The 17,228-nt window shown below is 36.0% G+C and overlaps 1 protein-coding gene across 5 annotated transcripts in view; it reads right to left on the bottom strand.

Annotated features, from left to right (window-relative positions):
* Positions 1-432: 432 nt before the first annotated feature.
* NUCB2 (nucleobindin 2) overlaps positions 433-17,228 on the bottom strand; it is a 43,837-nt gene continuing 27,041 nt past the window's right edge. For 4 of the 5 annotated variants that reach the window (XM_073216285.1, XM_073216286.1, XM_073216284.1 and 1 more), the window contains 8 exons: positions 15,859-16,044; positions 15,571-15,661; positions 14,945-15,003; positions 14,760-14,852; positions 13,630-13,719; positions 1,293-1,463; positions 954-1,035; positions 433-548 (listed from right to left, as the gene is read on the bottom strand). In XM_073216285.1, coding sequence (XP_073072386.1) covers positions 541-548; positions 954-1,035; positions 1,293-1,463; positions 13,630-13,719; positions 14,760-14,852; positions 14,945-15,003; positions 15,571-15,661; positions 15,859-16,044 — 780 coding nt within the window. In that variant the 3' untranslated portion in view covers positions 433-540. The remainder of the gene's footprint in view (positions 549-953; positions 1,036-1,292; positions 1,464-13,629; positions 13,720-14,759; positions 14,853-14,944; positions 15,004-15,570; positions 15,662-15,858; positions 16,045-17,228) is intronic. The other variant, XM_073216288.1, reaches the window with a different exon arrangement.

Raw genomic sequence — 17,228 nt, 5'->3', positions numbered from 1 at the left:
CTAAAGTAGTAGCAAAAGCTATTCAGTAGAAGAATTTCTAGCAGTAAGGTTGCTGAAAGGAGGATAAAGCTACCATGAAACACTGGGGAATGCTGTGGTCTTCTCAGGAAAAGAGTTAATATCAAAGAGACTCTTACTGAGAGAGCGGATGATAAGCACCCATGAAAGAGTAACTATCTTTACGAGTGAGAGCAATTTATTTTAAAAGCATAGACAGAGCTTTCTCACTTAAATAGTTACCGATAGTTTCATTAAATTACAGCATGAGGCCATTTAATGAAATCACTAAAGGAGAACAAAGGAAAACTGAGGTGAGAAAGTAAGAGTAGATACTGAGTTTGTTCCTTTCTGGTTCTGGAAGATGTCAATTCTTAAATATGTGTATCCAAAAAAATGTGTTCCCTTTTTAAAATTATCTTCCTTTATTCTATATATGCTTTAAAATATTTATTGAGCAGAGAAAAAAAATGAAGGGAGGTAAAAAGATGACATAGATGTTGATTTAACAGTTTTCTTCCAAGTTCTGGTGGACTTCGGACTTTATATGTCTGTTCAAAAAACAAATATGCCCTGATTTTAAAAGTATCTTCCATTATTTTGAATATTCTTTTATATATAGATACATTGCTTATTTGTTTTTTAAATATGCTTAACAAATCATAAATTACACTTAAAAAACCAGGTTCTCTGACAATATCAATAATTGATTAGAAAGAATTATGAATAATGTTGACAGATCATTTCACCATAAATATGGCTATGAAATTATATAGCTTTTGAAATATGCAGATGCATAAAAATTTTATAGGCCTTTTCATTTTTCTGTAATATAAGTTGCTCTGTTTTCACAAATATATAGAAAATAGCATAGATGTTAATGATTTGAAATTATATTTGAATAAATGTAGGTTTCAATTTCTTATTTCCTTAAACAAACAAACAAATGTACATACATGGCTCAAACTTCGATTCTTCATCAGGTCCTGGTGGAGGAATTCCTTGTTGTAATTTTTTTTGTTCCATTTGCTGTACGACCTAGTGAATGGGAAAAGATCCTCTTAAAAGTAAGTATTATTTGATTTTCTCTGATATGCAATAAACTGAAAATTGTTTTCCAAAATGAAATATTCAAGCTCTGAAATTTAGATTAATATTCAACACAGCAGTTTTTAAAACACTTAAATGTAAAATGCTAGAGATAACAGTACATTGAATTATTACATTACGAAAACAGGCTTTAGCAAAGCACCTAAAATCCTTTTTAATGCCACAATCATATTACAAAATACCACCTGATGATATTCCAGCTTTTGAGCCTCAAGTTGGTCATGCTGACGTTGTAATTCTTCTTTTTGTTTCTGAAGCTCCTCTGCCTTTTTCTTAAGTTCATTTTCTTGTAGAGAGATCAGATTTTCATACTCTTTCAGTTCTTCCTCTGTGAAGAACTGTTGCTGATCCAATGTCTGAAAGGAAAAAAAAAGAAGAATAAGCTGAGATATACAGCAATTAAGCCTGATTCCACTTTACAATTCTATGACTAGCAAAGTAGAAAAGATTATCATTAGTATTATACCTTTTGAGTAAGAAAGAAGGGGAAATAAGAAAAATACATACCTATGTACTCATTTGGGCCAAGGGAAAACAGGAAGGAAAACCCAAGACCATGGAGATAGTTTAGCTACAGAACTAAGGAAAGAACAAGGTGGAAAAAACAGAGAATGTGGGAAAGAAATTGCATTCCTCCGACTGTACCTTTTGGTACAGACTTGATTTTGGAAACATGTCAATATTTTGCATACTCAAAAAGAGAAAATATATACAATCCACAGAGATGGGAATACTCCCCTAACTGAATACAAACAGAAACAAATAAACAATACTTTTATCATAAGTGAATAAAATAATCCACAGGAGGGGGAAGGAAAATAAAGAACTAACCCAAGAAACTTTTGAGTATGGTATTTGGACTATATGACCTCAGGTTAAAAACAACAACAAATCTAAACAAATATTAAAATCTTGTTTTGCAGAGGCACAGATTAATTAAGAGTTTCAATTCTGAAACTCTTTGTACATCCTAGGATTGAGCAAATAAGAGGAATAATTTTGTAGAAAATGGGAGCCAGGTTTCATATGAAATATGGGAAGAGGAAAAGACATAATGTTGTATTGGAATTGGAGGTGTTGGATTGAAATTTAAGGAGACAGGAGGGTGCACTCATGAGTTTTAATATATATTGATAGCTAAACATAAAAAATGCATGGAGGTGTGTATGCGTACATATACACTTACTATAAATAAGTAACTTTTTTTTTAAATTCCACAACTCTGCTATCTGACAAGGCCTAGAAGCAATGACACTCTGGAAGCAAGGAGCACATCTTGTGCCCAGATCCTGATCTGAAAGATCAATCTCCACCACAAAGACCCAGTGCCCCTCAGAAAAATGACTGATTCTGGAATTGGGACAGAGAAAGAACAAGATGAGCCTTGAATATATTGTTATGCTAAAAGTACGAAAGTCCTCAAAGAATTTGATAGGGACATGGCAGGACACAAAAGCCAGTGTGAAGAAACTCCCACTAGCCAAATCTGAGATAATTTGAGCATTGAAATAAATCATGATAAAAGGATTTGAGCTTATTGAATAAAATAACAAGCCATGAGTCTATATTTAATATAAAGGGATAGAGAAGAAATGAGGGATAGCTTTTCCTTATAGTAGAAAGGCAACTAATAAATGTAGATGGAATGATGATTAGAAAATTACCATTTGTCAACAGTCATATTAACAATAGATTCTGGCCAAAATCATCAATGGATGCTAAAACTAGCAGATAATGAATGTCAAAGTATATCAATGATACCTTTTTTTTTTTTTTCTGGAAAATAGAAGCCTTTAATGTCCCACCAATGATACTTTTTTAGAAAACAGAGCATTCTAACTTTTTATTGGTGGAAATGTAAATTGGTACAATTTTTTTGAAAAGCACTTTTAAAAAGTGTATCAACAACCTTAAAAATACTCTCTTGGTCCTAGTAATGCTACATTGAGACACCATCCTATAAAAGAACCCTAAACACATAAAAAGCTTTATATTACAATGTGTTTATCTAGTACTATCTTTTCAAAATAACAGTGAAAGAATGGAGATAACCTAAATGTCTAACCCTAAGAAAAGTTAAACACCCTCATACCTATTAAAATAATGCTTACAAATAATACTTGGAAATACTTTTTTATATGATGTTACGTGAATATTTTTTGAGTAAATTTTTAAAAATTCTTATTCCTGACGGAGGCAGAGCCAACATAGCGGCGTGAGTAGGACAGTGGGAATCTCCTCCCAAAAACATGTATATTTTTGAAAATACAACAAATACAACTAATCCTAAAAGAGAGACCAGAAGACACAGGACAACAGCCTGACTACATAGACACGTGTGAGAGCCCAGCGCCTGGTGAAAGGGGTCAGATACAAGCCCCGGCCGGCGGGACCCCAGCACATCTCCCCCCAGCTCCCGGCAGGAGGGAGAGGGAGCCCAGGACTGCTAAACACCCAGCCCCAGCCACCTGCACCAGAGCACAAACACAATACATGCGTGGAGGGCTGGAAACTAGGGAAATAGGACAGCAAGACCTCTGAGCGGGTGCCGAAGCTGATGCCCCTGTGACAAAGAAAAGCCAGTGCTCTTTGAAAGTCTTAAAGGGACAGGGATTTAATAGCTAGACGGAAACAACACAGGTCACAGCCCAGTGACTGGAAATTACAGGGAAAACCGGGTGCACTAACCCCCCAGGCAACAGCTCTGAGACCCCTCACGGAGGTAAACAGCCAAACAGCACCCCCCCGCCCCCCACCGTCCATTACCCCTCCCGGCGCTGCGAAAGCAGAGAAACAGCCTAAGGCAAAACATGCCCACAGAAAGGCAGAAAGGAAAATTCCTACACTTCGGCTGGGCAAGACACAAAGACCCAGCCTACACACAATTACCCAACACAAGCCACTAGGGGTCGCAGTTGTCCCAGTAACAAAAGGCCAGTAGCAAGTGAAAAGTTTGGCCCTCCCAGCTGACAGTCAATAGCACCTGTCAACATGAAAAGGCAAAAAAATATGATCCAGACAAGATTAACCCAGACAGCTTCGGCATCTGCTACATCTTCCCCTGAGAAGGAACCTGGGGAGATAGATTTAGCCAGTCTTCCTGAAAAAGAATTCAAAACAAAAGTCATAACCATGCTGATGGACTTGCAGAGAAATATGCAAGAACTAAGGAAGGAGAATATAGAAATAAAACAAGCTCTGGAAGGACTTCAAAACAGAATGGACGAGATGAAAGAGACCATTAATGGTCTAGAAAACAGAGAACAGGAAGGCAGAGAAGCTGATGCAGAGAGAGATAAAAGGATCTCCAGGAATTAAAGAATTCTAAGAGAGCTGAGTGACCAATCAAAAAGGAACAATATACACATTACAGGAATACCAGAAGAAGAAGAGAGAGAAAAATGGATAGAAAGTGTCTTTGAAGAAATAATTGCCGAAAACTTCCCCAAACTAGGGGAAGAAATGGCCTCTCAGACCACAGAAGTACACAGAACTCCCATGACAAGGGATCCAAGGAGGGCAACACCAAGACACATAATAATTAAAATGGCAGAGATCAAAGACAAGGACAAAGTATTAAAGGCAGCCAGAGAGAAAAAAAAGGTTACCTACAAAGGAAAACCCATCAGGCTATCATCAGACTTCTCAACAGAAACCCTACAGGCCAGAAGAGAATGGCATGATATACGTAATGCAATGAAACAGAAGGGCCTCGAACCAAGACTACTGTATCCAGCATGATTATCATTTAAATATGAAGGAGGGATTAAACAATTCCCAGACAAGCAAAAGTTGAGGGAATTTGCCTCCCACAAACCACCTCTTCAGGGCATCTTACAGGGACTGCTCTAGATGGGAGCACTCCTAAAAAGAGCACAGAACAAAACACCCAACATATGAAGAAGGGAGGAGGAGGAATAAGAAGGGAGAAAAATAAAAAATCATCAGACTGTGTTTATAATAGCTCAACAGTGAGTTAAGTTAGACAATAAGATAGTAAAGAAGCGAACACTGAACCTTTGGTAACCACAAACTTAAAGCCTGCAATGGCAATAAGTTCATACCTTTCAATAATCACCCTAAATGTAAATGGACTGAATGCACCAATCAAAAGACACAGAGTAATAGAATGGATAAAAAAGCAAGATCCATCCATATGCTGCTTACAAGAGACTCACCTCAAACCCAAAGACATGCACAGACTTAAAGTCAAGGGATGGGAAAAGATATTTCAGGCAAACAACAAAGAGAAGAAAGCAGGTGTTACAATTCTGGTATCAGACAAAACAGACTTCAAAATAAAGAAAGTAACAAAAGACAAAGAAGGACATTACATAATGATAAAGGGCTCAGTCCAACAAGAGGATATAACTATTATAAATATATATGCACCCAACACAAGAGCACCAATATACCTGAAACAAATATTAACAGAACTAAAGGAGGAAATAGAATGCAATGCATTCATTCTAGGAGACTTCAACACACCTCTCACTCCGAAGGATAGATCCACCAGGCAGAAAATAAGTAAGGACACAGAGGCACTGAACAACACACTAGAACAGATGGACCTAATAGACATCTATAGAACTCTACATCCAAAAGCAACAAGGATACACATTCTTCTCAAGTGCACATGGAATATTCTCCAGAATAGACCACATACTAGCCCACAAAAAGAGCCTCAGTAAATTCCAAAAGACTGAAATCCTACCAACCAACTTTTCAGACCACAAAGGCATAAAACTAGAAATAAACTGTACAAAGAAAGGAAAAAGGCTCACAAACACATGGAGGCTTAACAAACACGCTCTTAAATAATCAATGGATCAATGACCAAATCAAAATGGAGATCCAGCAATATATGGAAACAAACCACAATAACAACACTAAGCCCCAACTTCTGTGGGACACAGCAAAAGCAGTCTTAAGAGGAAAGTATATAGCAATCCAAGCATATTTAAAAAAGGAAGAACAATCCCAAATGAAAGGTCTAATGTCACAATTATTGAAATTGGAAAAAGAAGAACAAATGAGGCCTAAGGTCAGCAGAAGGAGGGACATAATAAAGATCAGAGAAAAAAATAAATAAAATTGAGAAGAATAAAACAATAGCAAAAATCAATGAAACCAAGAGCTGGTTCTTTGAGAAAATAAACAAAATAGACAAGCCTCTAGCCAGGCTTATTAAGAGGAAAAGAGAGTCAACACAAATCAACAGTATCAGAAATGAGAAAAGAAAAATCACGACGGATCCCACAGAAATACAAAGAAGTATTAGAGAATACTATGAAAACCTATATGCTAACAAGCTGGGAAACCTAGGAGAAATGGACAACTTCCTAGAAAAATACAACCTTCCAAGACTGACCCAGAAAGAAACAGAAAATCTAAACAGACCAATTACCAGCAACGAAATTGAAGCGGTAATCAAAAAACTACCAAAGAACAAAACCCCCGGGCCAGATGGATTTACCTCGGAATTTTATCAGACATACAGGGAAGACATAATACCCATTCTCCTTAAAGTTTTCCAAAAAATAGAAGAGATGGGGATACTCCCAAACTCATTCTATGAAGCTAACATCACCCTAATACCAAAACCAGGCAAAGACCCCACCAAAAAAGAAAACTACAGACCAATATCCCTGATGAACATAGATGCAAAAATACTCAACAAAATATTAGCAAACTGAATTCAAAAATACATCAAAAGGATCGTACACCATGACCAAGTGGGATTCATCCCAGGGATGCAAGGATGGCACAACATTCGAAAGTCCATCAACATCATCCACCACATCAACAAAAAGAAAGACAAAAACCACATAATCATCTCCATAGATGCTGGAAAAGCATTTGACAAAGTTCAACATCCATTCATGATAAAAACTCTCAGCAAAATGGGAATAGAGGGCAAGCACCTCAACATAATAAAGGCCATCTATGAAAAACCCACAGCCAACATTATATTGAACAGCGAGAAGCTGAAAGCTTTTCCTCTGAGATCGGAAACTAGACAGGGATGCCCACTCTCCCCACTGTTATTTAACATAGTACTGGAGGTCCTAGCCACGGCAATCAGACAAAACAAAAAAATACAAGGAATCCAGATTGGTAAAGAAGAAGTTAAACTGTCACTATTTGCAGATGACATGATACTGTACATAAAAAACCCTAAAGACTGCACCCCAAAGCTACTAGAACTGATATTGGAATACAGCAAAGTTGCAGGATACAAAATCAACACACAGAAATCTGTGGCTTTCCTATACACTAACAATGAACCAACAGAAAGAGAAATCAGGAAAACAACTCCATTCACAATTGCATCAAAAAAAATAAAATACCTAGGAATAAACCTAACCAAAGAAGTGAAAGACTTATACTCTGAAAACTACAAGTCACTCTTAAGAGAAATTAAAGGGGACACTAACAGATGGAAACTCATCCCATGCTCGTGGCTAGGAAGAATTAATATCGTCAAAATGGCCATCCTGCCCAAAGCAATATACAGATTTGATGCAATCCCTGTGAAACTACCAGCAACATTCTTCAATAAACTGGAACAAATAATTCAAAAATTCATATGGAACCACCAAAGATCCTGAATAGCCAAAGCAATCCTAAGAAAGAAGAATAAAGTAGGGGGGATCTCACTCCGCAACTTCAAACTCTATTATAAAGCATAGTAATCGACAATTTGGTACTAGCACAAGAACAGAGCCACAGACCAATGGAACTAGACATTAACCCAGACATATATGGTCAATTAATATTTGATAAAGGAGCCATGGACATACAATGGGGAAATGACAGTCTCTTCAACACATGGTGCTGGCAAAACTGGACAGCTACATGTAGGAGAATGAAACTGGACCATTGTCTAACCCCATATACAAAAGCAAACTCAAAATGGATCAAAGACCTGAATGTAAGTCATGAAACCATTAAACTCTTGGAAAAAAACATAGGCAAAAACCTCTTAGACATAAACATGAGTGACCTCTTCTTGAACATATCACCCTGAACAAGGAAAACAAAAGCAAAAATGAACAAGTGGGACTATATTAAGCTGAAAAGCTTCTGTACAGCAAAAGACACCATCAATAGAACAAAAAGGAACCCTAAAGTATGGGAGAATATATTTGAAAATGACACATCCGATAAAGGCTTGACGTCCAGAATATATAAAGAGCTCACATGCCTCAACAAACAAAAAACAAATAACCCAATTAAAAAATGGGCAGAGGAACTGAACAGACGGTTCTCCAAAAAAGAAATACAGATGGCCAACAGACACATGAAAAGATGCTCCACATCGCTAATTAATGAGGTATCACCTCACACCAGTAAGGATGGCTGCCATCCAAAAGACAAACAACAACAAATGTTGGCGAGGCTGTGGAGAAAGGGGAACCCTCCTACACTGCTAGTGGGAATGTAAATTAGTTCAACCATTGTGGAAAGCAGTATGGAGGTACATCAAAATGCTCAAAATAGACTTACCATTTGGCCCAGGAATTGCACTCCTAGGAATTTACCCTAAGAATGCAGCAATCAAGTATGAGAAAGACCAATGCACCCCTATATTTATCGCAGCACTATTTACAATAGCCAAGAATTGGAAGCAACCTAAATATCCATCGATAGATGAATGGATAAAGAAGATGTGGTACATATACACAATGGAATACTACTCAGCCATAAGAAAAGGGCAAATCCTACCATTTGCAGCAACATGGATGGAGCTGGAGGGTATTATGCTCAGTGAAACAAGCCAAGCGGAGAAAGAGAAATACCAAATGATTTCACTCATCTGTGGAGTATAAGAACAAAGGAAAAACTGAAGGAACAAAATAGCAGCAGAATCACAGAACTCAAGAATGGACTAACAGGTACCCAAGGGAAAGGGACTGGGGAGGATGGGTGGGTAGGGAGGGATAAAGGAGGGGGAGAAAAAGGGGGGTATTAAGATTAGCATGCATGGGGGGGTGGGAGAAAGGGGAGGACTGTACAACACAGAAAAGACAAGTAGTGACTCTACAACATTTTGCTACGCCGATGGACAGTGACTGTAAAGGGGTATATAGGGGGGATCTGGTATAGGGGAGAGCCTAGTAAACAAAATATTCATCATGTAAGTGTAGATTAATGATATTAAAAAAAAAAAAGCAGTTCCTGTGTGGAGTTCCACACAATGAGTTCTACACTATGATACAAAGGGCATATAAAAGTGTAGGCAAAGGGTCTGTTTGTGTTTATACAGAGGATCAAAGCCTAATTTGGCTACCCCGAAAATGAACTAAGATACGATATGAAAAAGAACTTCCAACATCAGCACTCTTGGGGAGACTCATGCCAGAAGTTGACCATCAAAAAACCCCAACAAAGTACCATGCGCTGCTACAGGTGTAGATGCACTCATCCCACCAGTTCCTGGACTTGCCATGGGAATGAAGAAGGAGATATCTAAGCTGGCCTGTGCATACAGCAAAACAACAAATTTGACTGGATCTAAACTGTTGGAACTCAGCCAAGAATTAGGAGAAGTGCAAATTGTAGCGCTCCAAAATCTTACAACTACAGACTATTTACTGTTAAAAGAACATATGGGATGTGAACAGTCCCCAGGAATGGGTTGTTTTAATTTGTCTGATTTCTCTCAGACTGTTCAAGTTCAGTTGGACAATATTCACCATATTATAGATAAGTTTTCACAAATGCCTAAGGTGCCTAACTGGTTTTCTTGGTTTCACTGGAGATGGCTGGTAAGTACAGGTATGCTTTGGTTACGTAACTGTACTCCTATTATGTGAATGTGTGTGTGCAATTTAATTAGTAGTTTAAAACCTATACATGCTGAAGTTACTCTACAAGAAGATATGTCAAAGAAATAATCAATCTTCCCAGGTTTTCTTCCGCCTGCTACTTCTATAGCTTTTCTTCTTCCTTCCTAATTATAACCCTTAAGTAGAATTCGTGCCTCATTTCGAATTTACCGAGTATCATAATTCTTCCAAGTGGTAAAGACACCTCAAGACAAATGCTGGGCATAGAAGCCACAGGGCATAAAATATGCAAAGAAGTAAAAAGCTAACCTTTTCAAACAATAAGCCTTCTCTCTCACTTACCAACTTAACATTTCCCTGTATGGCCCTGGAAGACGACTGATTAGCCAGGGACGGGTAAGATTCCTCAAGGGAGGAACAACCTAAGACAGGCACAGTCGCAGGGGGGCCATCAGGTAAGAAAATGGGGATCAACAGAAGTGAGGCTTAGAACCTCCCCCCTCTATTCTGAGAGAAATCTTCTGCATACGTGGATGTTTTATTGCCCTTGTCTAGCTTGGATTAACACATAGTCTACAGGCACACACCTGATCATCTACATATGCTCTCTTACAACACTAAACTGTTTTCTACCTTTATCTTGTAACTACCTACCACTTCAGCATTTTATTAAAAATAATAATAATAAAGAGAGAAATGTGGTATCCACATATAAATCAAGTATAAAAATCAAATGAATATTCATATTTGAACTGTTTATAGTTCATAATGCATGATCAAAACCAAAAGCTTCTGTGATGACTGCCCTTGTAATGTTCACCATGTAACTTATTTACTATGTAAGAATTTGTTCTCCATGTAAGAACTTGTTCGTTATGCTTCAGAAGATTGGAGACTGATGACAATTAGGCTTGGGGTGGATTAATGATTGTGCATTGAGCATTGACCCCCCTATACAGAATTTTATTGTTGTTAACAACCACTTGATCAATAAATATGAGAGATGCCCTCACAAAAAAAAAAAAAAAGTACACACTTCCAATTGTAAAATAAATAAGTAACCAGGATGTAATGTATAGGATAAGGAATATAGTCAAAATATTGTAACAACTTGGTATGGTGATAGCTGGTACCTAGAATTATCATGTATATAAATGTTGAATCACTGTGTTGTACACCTGAAACTAATGTAATACTGTGTGTCAACTACCCTTCAATAAAAAATACTAATCTAAAAAAAAAAAAATTCTTATTCCTAATTGAAGTATAGTTGACATACAATACTATATTAGTTTCAAGTGTACAACATAGCAACTCAACAATGACATACATTATGAAATGTTTACAATAAGTGTGGTTACCATTTGTCGCCATACAAAGTTATAACAATATTATTAACTATGTTCCCTATGCTGTACTTTTCATTCCCGTGACTTACTTGTTTTATAATTAGTGGATTTAAAAAAAGCTGACTTCTGATTCTGGTAGTATGGTGGGTTAAACAAGATACTTTTTAAATCACAGAAGATAAAATAGTAACTACAGGAATAGTCAAGGAATGGTCTTTGAGATATATGCAAGAATGGATTGGATTTTAGTGGTTTCCTTTTCGGGTGGGGGAAGTAAGTACTTTCTATGTTTCAGACGAGTGTACACAGATATGTAGGTAGCCCACAAAGCTGTTTGGGTTAACACTGAAAGTTGCCAAACTTTCCCTCTTCCCTTCTTCCTTGGTTAAAGAATCCTAACTTTTGGCTGGTCACATTGCCACATGGAAACTGGTAGACACCAGCTTAACCAAATATCAAAGTTAACATTGTAAGTTATAAGAATAATCAGAAGGATATGCTTCCTGATATGATGCACTTAGCATCGCTTCAGTGGTATTCCTCCTGAGAGCTGAAATCATAAGGGAACAGCAGACAAACTGAGAGACATTCTACAAAATAACTGGTCTGTACTCTTTAGAAATATCAATGTCATGCAATACAAAGACTCAAGAACTGCTTCAGGTGAAGGCAGACTAAAAGACGTTACAACTAAATTCAATACATGATCTTGGATTTTCTTTTGCTATAAAGGACAATATTGGGGAAACTGACAAAAATTGCAAAGTCTAGAGATTAGAAAAGAATTTTGTGTGTAACATTAATAATTTTTCTGTAATTATGTAAGATAAATCCTTATTTGTAAGAAATATAAACAGGTGTTTAAGGTTAAAGAAGAATCTTGTGCAACTTAATCTAAAAAATAATTACATTTATATATAAACACAGAGTTTAAAAATAGAGAAAGTTAAAGTAAATATAGCAAAATAGGAAATCTAGATGAAGGGTATTCAGGAATTCCTTGACTATTCCTTCAACTTTTTTGTAAATCTGAGATCATGTCCAAATGAAAAAAAGTATATAATTATCTATCGACCTACTTCACCAAAAAGTACTAAATGGAATGCATGTTCAAATAATCTTAGCATTCTTGTTCTTCACCAAAGTCCAGAAATATTTCAAATGTTAAACAAAAACTTATGAGAAAAACAAGCTGGTTTCTTTCATCTCAAACTAAGATGATCAATGTCACAATTTGTCCTAGTTTTGGCACTGAGAAGTTCCACATTCCAGGAAACTCAGTCCTGGGTAAACCAGAACAGTTAGTCACCCTATCTCAAACTATTTTCTGGACAATTAAAATCTAATTAAAATAGTAATCTTTTTATTTTATATTTTATACAGAAAAAGACCTTTTTTTTTCGTCACTCTATCTTTGTTGGTACCTCTCAACCAGTATTTTAAATATGTGTATGCACTCATTTACATGCAGTAACCTATAGTGCAAATTGGTATACCTTCCTGGAGCAATTTGACAAGATATATTTAGAAACTAAAAATGTTCCTAAACTCTAAGACTAGTTCTATTCCTACAAATTAGTCCCAGGGAAATCATCAAAGATGTCAAAAAATGTATGAACAAATGGATAGTCTTTATCATGTCATTTATTACAATAAAAATTTGGAATTAACTCCAAAATGTCAAAATCTGAAAGGTGATTATGTCACAATCACATGACTGCATAAGTAGTCTTTTTTTTTTTTTTCTGATCAAGCTGCCCAATTTTATTTTTCTCAGGCTTGTAAGTAGTCATTTTTTTAAATCATGTTTTTGAGTAATGACATTGGAAAATATTTGTGAAATGCTGTTTAATTTTTTAAAAAAACAATTTCAAAACAAAGTCATTTATATAGTATAAAGCTATTTAAAAATAGAGAGATATGAATTTATGTGTATATATAAAGTAAAAAGGGGACAGTACACTACTTATATACTGTGTGCTATATATGCATGTACTAAATATATAAACTATTTCCAAATTGGCATAACATAATACATAATTTAAGTATCTACCTCTGGATGGTATTACCTATAATTAAATTCTAATCTATTCCTTAAATATATCTATATTTCTCATTTTCAAGAATGAAGATTATTTTACACTTATAAAAAATACAATTTTAAAAAGACTTCTGATTATATAATGTGATTACAAACAAGAGATCAATTGCCATAAGCTTTCCAAGAAATCAAGTTCATTATTTTACAGTAATATTTTATAGGAAAAGCCAAGATGGTAACACTATACATGCAAACATAATGGGAAATAAAAGTTAAAAGTAAAATAGACTGATGTAGAATTTCTTGAAGCATACATTCTATTTCAAGTAGTGTGTATTACCTCCCAGCTATCTGGTTCCAGGAATTCCTTTTTTTCTGTAGCTTTCAAAAACTCTTCTAGAGTCACCAATCGATCTTTGTTAGTATCAACCTGGTTAAAGGAAAATATGTATGTAAAATAAAGTAATTCTTTCTCATACTACTTAGACACTAGAAACTGTCTTCTAATAGATGCTACTATAGAAACACAGAGCAACTAGGGCTAACCTAACATTCATGAAAACGGGGGGAGAAAAACAGAACTCTCAAAATTATACTAAAATTGGAAAATAGACAACTTTCTCTTCTATATAATTCAGATTTGAAAATACAGTGAGATATATATACCTGATACCCTCAGTATCACCAAGTTTGCACCTGCTGATAATGACTGGTTAGGCTAATACTGTCATCCTCCCTCACTACACCATGTATCATCTTTCTTGAAACCTTTCCCAGAAAGAGGGCTGTTTTAGCCAAGAGTAAAGGAGTTTAAGTTAAAACATTCTCAATATTTTTTCCTAAAAACTAACAACTAACTAAATCAAAACTAAAGTTGACAACCTTTCCAAATTCTCTTCAGTAGCAGTTACGGACTATGGCAAATTCAGTTACAAAAGTGAACTCTATAATGGCTAAGGAAATTCATTAGAAAGTTAGGATGCCAACAGTAAATAGAAATCATAATATATCTTCAAATATCAGGTGAAAATCAAATATCAGGTGAAAACAGTGCACTTTAGTTAGCCTGCCTATAATAAATGTATCAGAATTTTCAACTTAATAATGTGAACAAGAAATAAACATTTGTTGTAATAAACCTTTAAGATACTGAGTTTTTTTGGATTTTCTTAGTAAAAAGTAATAGAGCCCTTTAAAATATCAAATATTGGGCTGTATTATTTTCTACTTGTACAAGAATGTTTTATATATATGCAGCAACATCCTAATCTTTTTAAGCATTTAAAGTAGTTGCAAACTAATACTTACACTAATGGAATCTATTAAATATTATGTATCAAAAATGCAAAATCCAATTAAAAACCTATTCTGTATATTTATTTTCCATTTTATGGTAAGATTTATTGCAAGATTGCAAGAACTTGAATAATCCATTGAAGTAACATATAATCTTAAACTTTTAAAACATACCTCATTCATTACATGTTCCCTCATTCTAAGCCTTTCTTCCTCCATTTCTACCATATCATCCTCTTCATTTTTGGGGTCATATACTTTCTCCAACTAAAAAGAAAATTTTTAAAAAACATAAAAGGAAGATAACAGAAGGAAAAAAGAGAGAGCAAAAACACTGAATACTTAATGAACTCATTTACCTCTTTAGTAAATAGAGCCTCTAATTCTTGTTCATCCAGGAAGCCATCATTGTTGACATCTAAAGTTTAAAAGTTACAAATGCAAAACTTAATTTTAAAGCCTTAGAAAATAAAGTATAACTATTTACAAATAGTTTGCAAAAATAGTACTGACATCAAGCATCAATATGATACAGAAAAATGTTTCTTCTTTTTTATGGAGCCTCAGATCAGTCAAACTGATAACAATTTACTACTTATTTATAACTCATAATAATTTGAAAACCATACCTTAACCAATTTTTCCAGAAATATAAAGTAAAACAATATGCTATAAGAGCAAAAGTAAACTGTAATATTAAAGCAGAAAGCATGTTATGACTAGCCAAACTAGTCACAGAAATACCTTCAGTTTACAGAGAATCTTGCAATTAGTCATAATGACTCAACAATAAAAGCAGGTATAAAGACACTGCTACTGACCTAAAATATTTCATACTGCACATCATAAATAGAGACTATTATTTACCCTAGGGAAAAACTCTACACATTTACTATCAATAGGACTCAACAGCAAACTTTGGCAGATATCAAATAATTTTTCAAACAGTAGATGTAAATCTTAAAATTTGTATCAAATCTATTACCATGTAACTTGAAAAATGTCTTGGGCTCAAAGTCATTAGGATCCAATCCATCAGTCTCTTCCCATACCTCTTTTAGTTGATCTTTGCTTCCCTGTGAATAAATTTTTTTAAAATGCTCAAAACAAAATATAAAAAATCTTCATCTATAGGTCCAAAATAAAATATAAATTTGAGAAACTTCACAGAATTAAGACTCAAGATTTAAGTATTAACAAATTATTATAAAATCTATCTGGGACAAAAAAGTATCTTTATCTAATTATGGTTTCATAGAGTCATTATCCTTACTGGGTGATTAACCTTGGGATGATTTTCATGCTTTTTCTTCATTTCTTCAAATTTAGATTCTTCTTCTTTTCTCTTTTCTTCATTCAATGTTTTTAAATATTCTCTCCTTTCATGTTCCTTCATCATTTCATATTTTTTAAATTCTTCATGTCGAGTCTTATCATAGTGTTCCAGATCACTTGTAGCCTATAATGTAATATTTAAAGTAGTCTTTCTTGAATATAACATACTCTTGAACACAAGGTAGTAAAAGAGAGACAAAAAGTACTAGACTCTTCTTTCAGATTCCACCATTTTATTTTAGTCATTATAATTACCCGGGATGCAGGCATTCAGAGAAACTAAAAGTTCAAAGCTAGCTTCAACTTTAGGAAGTTACACATAAGCAAGTAATTTATAAATTGATTTTAAAAAGAAGAAGGAACAGGGAGAACCAAGATGGCAGTGTGAGTAGAGCAGCAGAAATCTCCTAAAACCACATATATTTTTGAAAATACAACAAATACAACTATTCCTAAAAGAGAGACCAGAAGACACAGGACAACAACCAGACCACATCCACACCTGCGACAACCCAGTGCCTCGCGAAGGGGGTAAGATACAAGCCCTGGCCTGGCGGACCCCTTGCTCCCCTCACCCCAGCTCCCAGTGGGAAGAGAGGAGTCGGAGCAGGAAGGGAGAGGGAGCCCAAGACTTCTAAACACCCAGCCCTAGCCATCCGCACTGAGAACGCAGACACACAGTGTGTGAGGTGCTGGATACTAGGGAAACAGGACAGTAAAACCTGCGAGCAGGTCCCCGCAGCCGGCACACCCAGGACAAAGAAAAGTGAGTGCTTTTTGAAAGTCTTAAGGGGATAAGGACCCCACAGCTGGACAGAAGCGTCCAGGACACTTAGCCCAGCAGCTGGGAACCCCAGGGAACTCCGGGTGCCCTAACCCCCTGGGTGGCAGTGCAGCTCGGAGGCCCCTCACGGTGATAAACAGCCTCCCGCCTGTTCTCCCTTTGACGCAGCTCTGCCATATTGGAGAAGCAGCCTGAGGCTAGCCACGCCCACAGCAACCGCAGAGCATACTCCACAGTGGCCAGGCTAGAATTAGAAACCTGGTTAAGCACAGCTACCCATCACAGGCTGCTAGGGGTCGCCGTTCTCCCAGGAGAGGAAGGTCACAACTAGCAAGAAGGGACGTTCTCTTAGCCAACACACGCGCCAACTCCCCACAAATACCTCTATCACCATGAAAAGGCAGAAGAATTTGATACAGACCAAGATCACAGAGGCAAACCCTGAGGAGATAGACCTAACCAATCTCCCTGAAAAAGAATTAAAAATAAAGCTCATAACCATGCTGATGGAGCTGCAGAGAAAT

The sequence above is a fragment of the Manis javanica genome, chromosome 11, assembly GCF_040802235.1.
Source record: "Manis javanica isolate MJ-LG chromosome 11, MJ_LKY, whole genome shotgun sequence".
Taxonomy (NCBI): Eukaryota; Metazoa; Chordata; class Mammalia; order Pholidota; family Manidae; genus Manis; species Manis javanica.
Note: the sequence above shows the minus strand (reverse complement) of the source record. Positions and strands in the feature narration are given on the sequence as shown.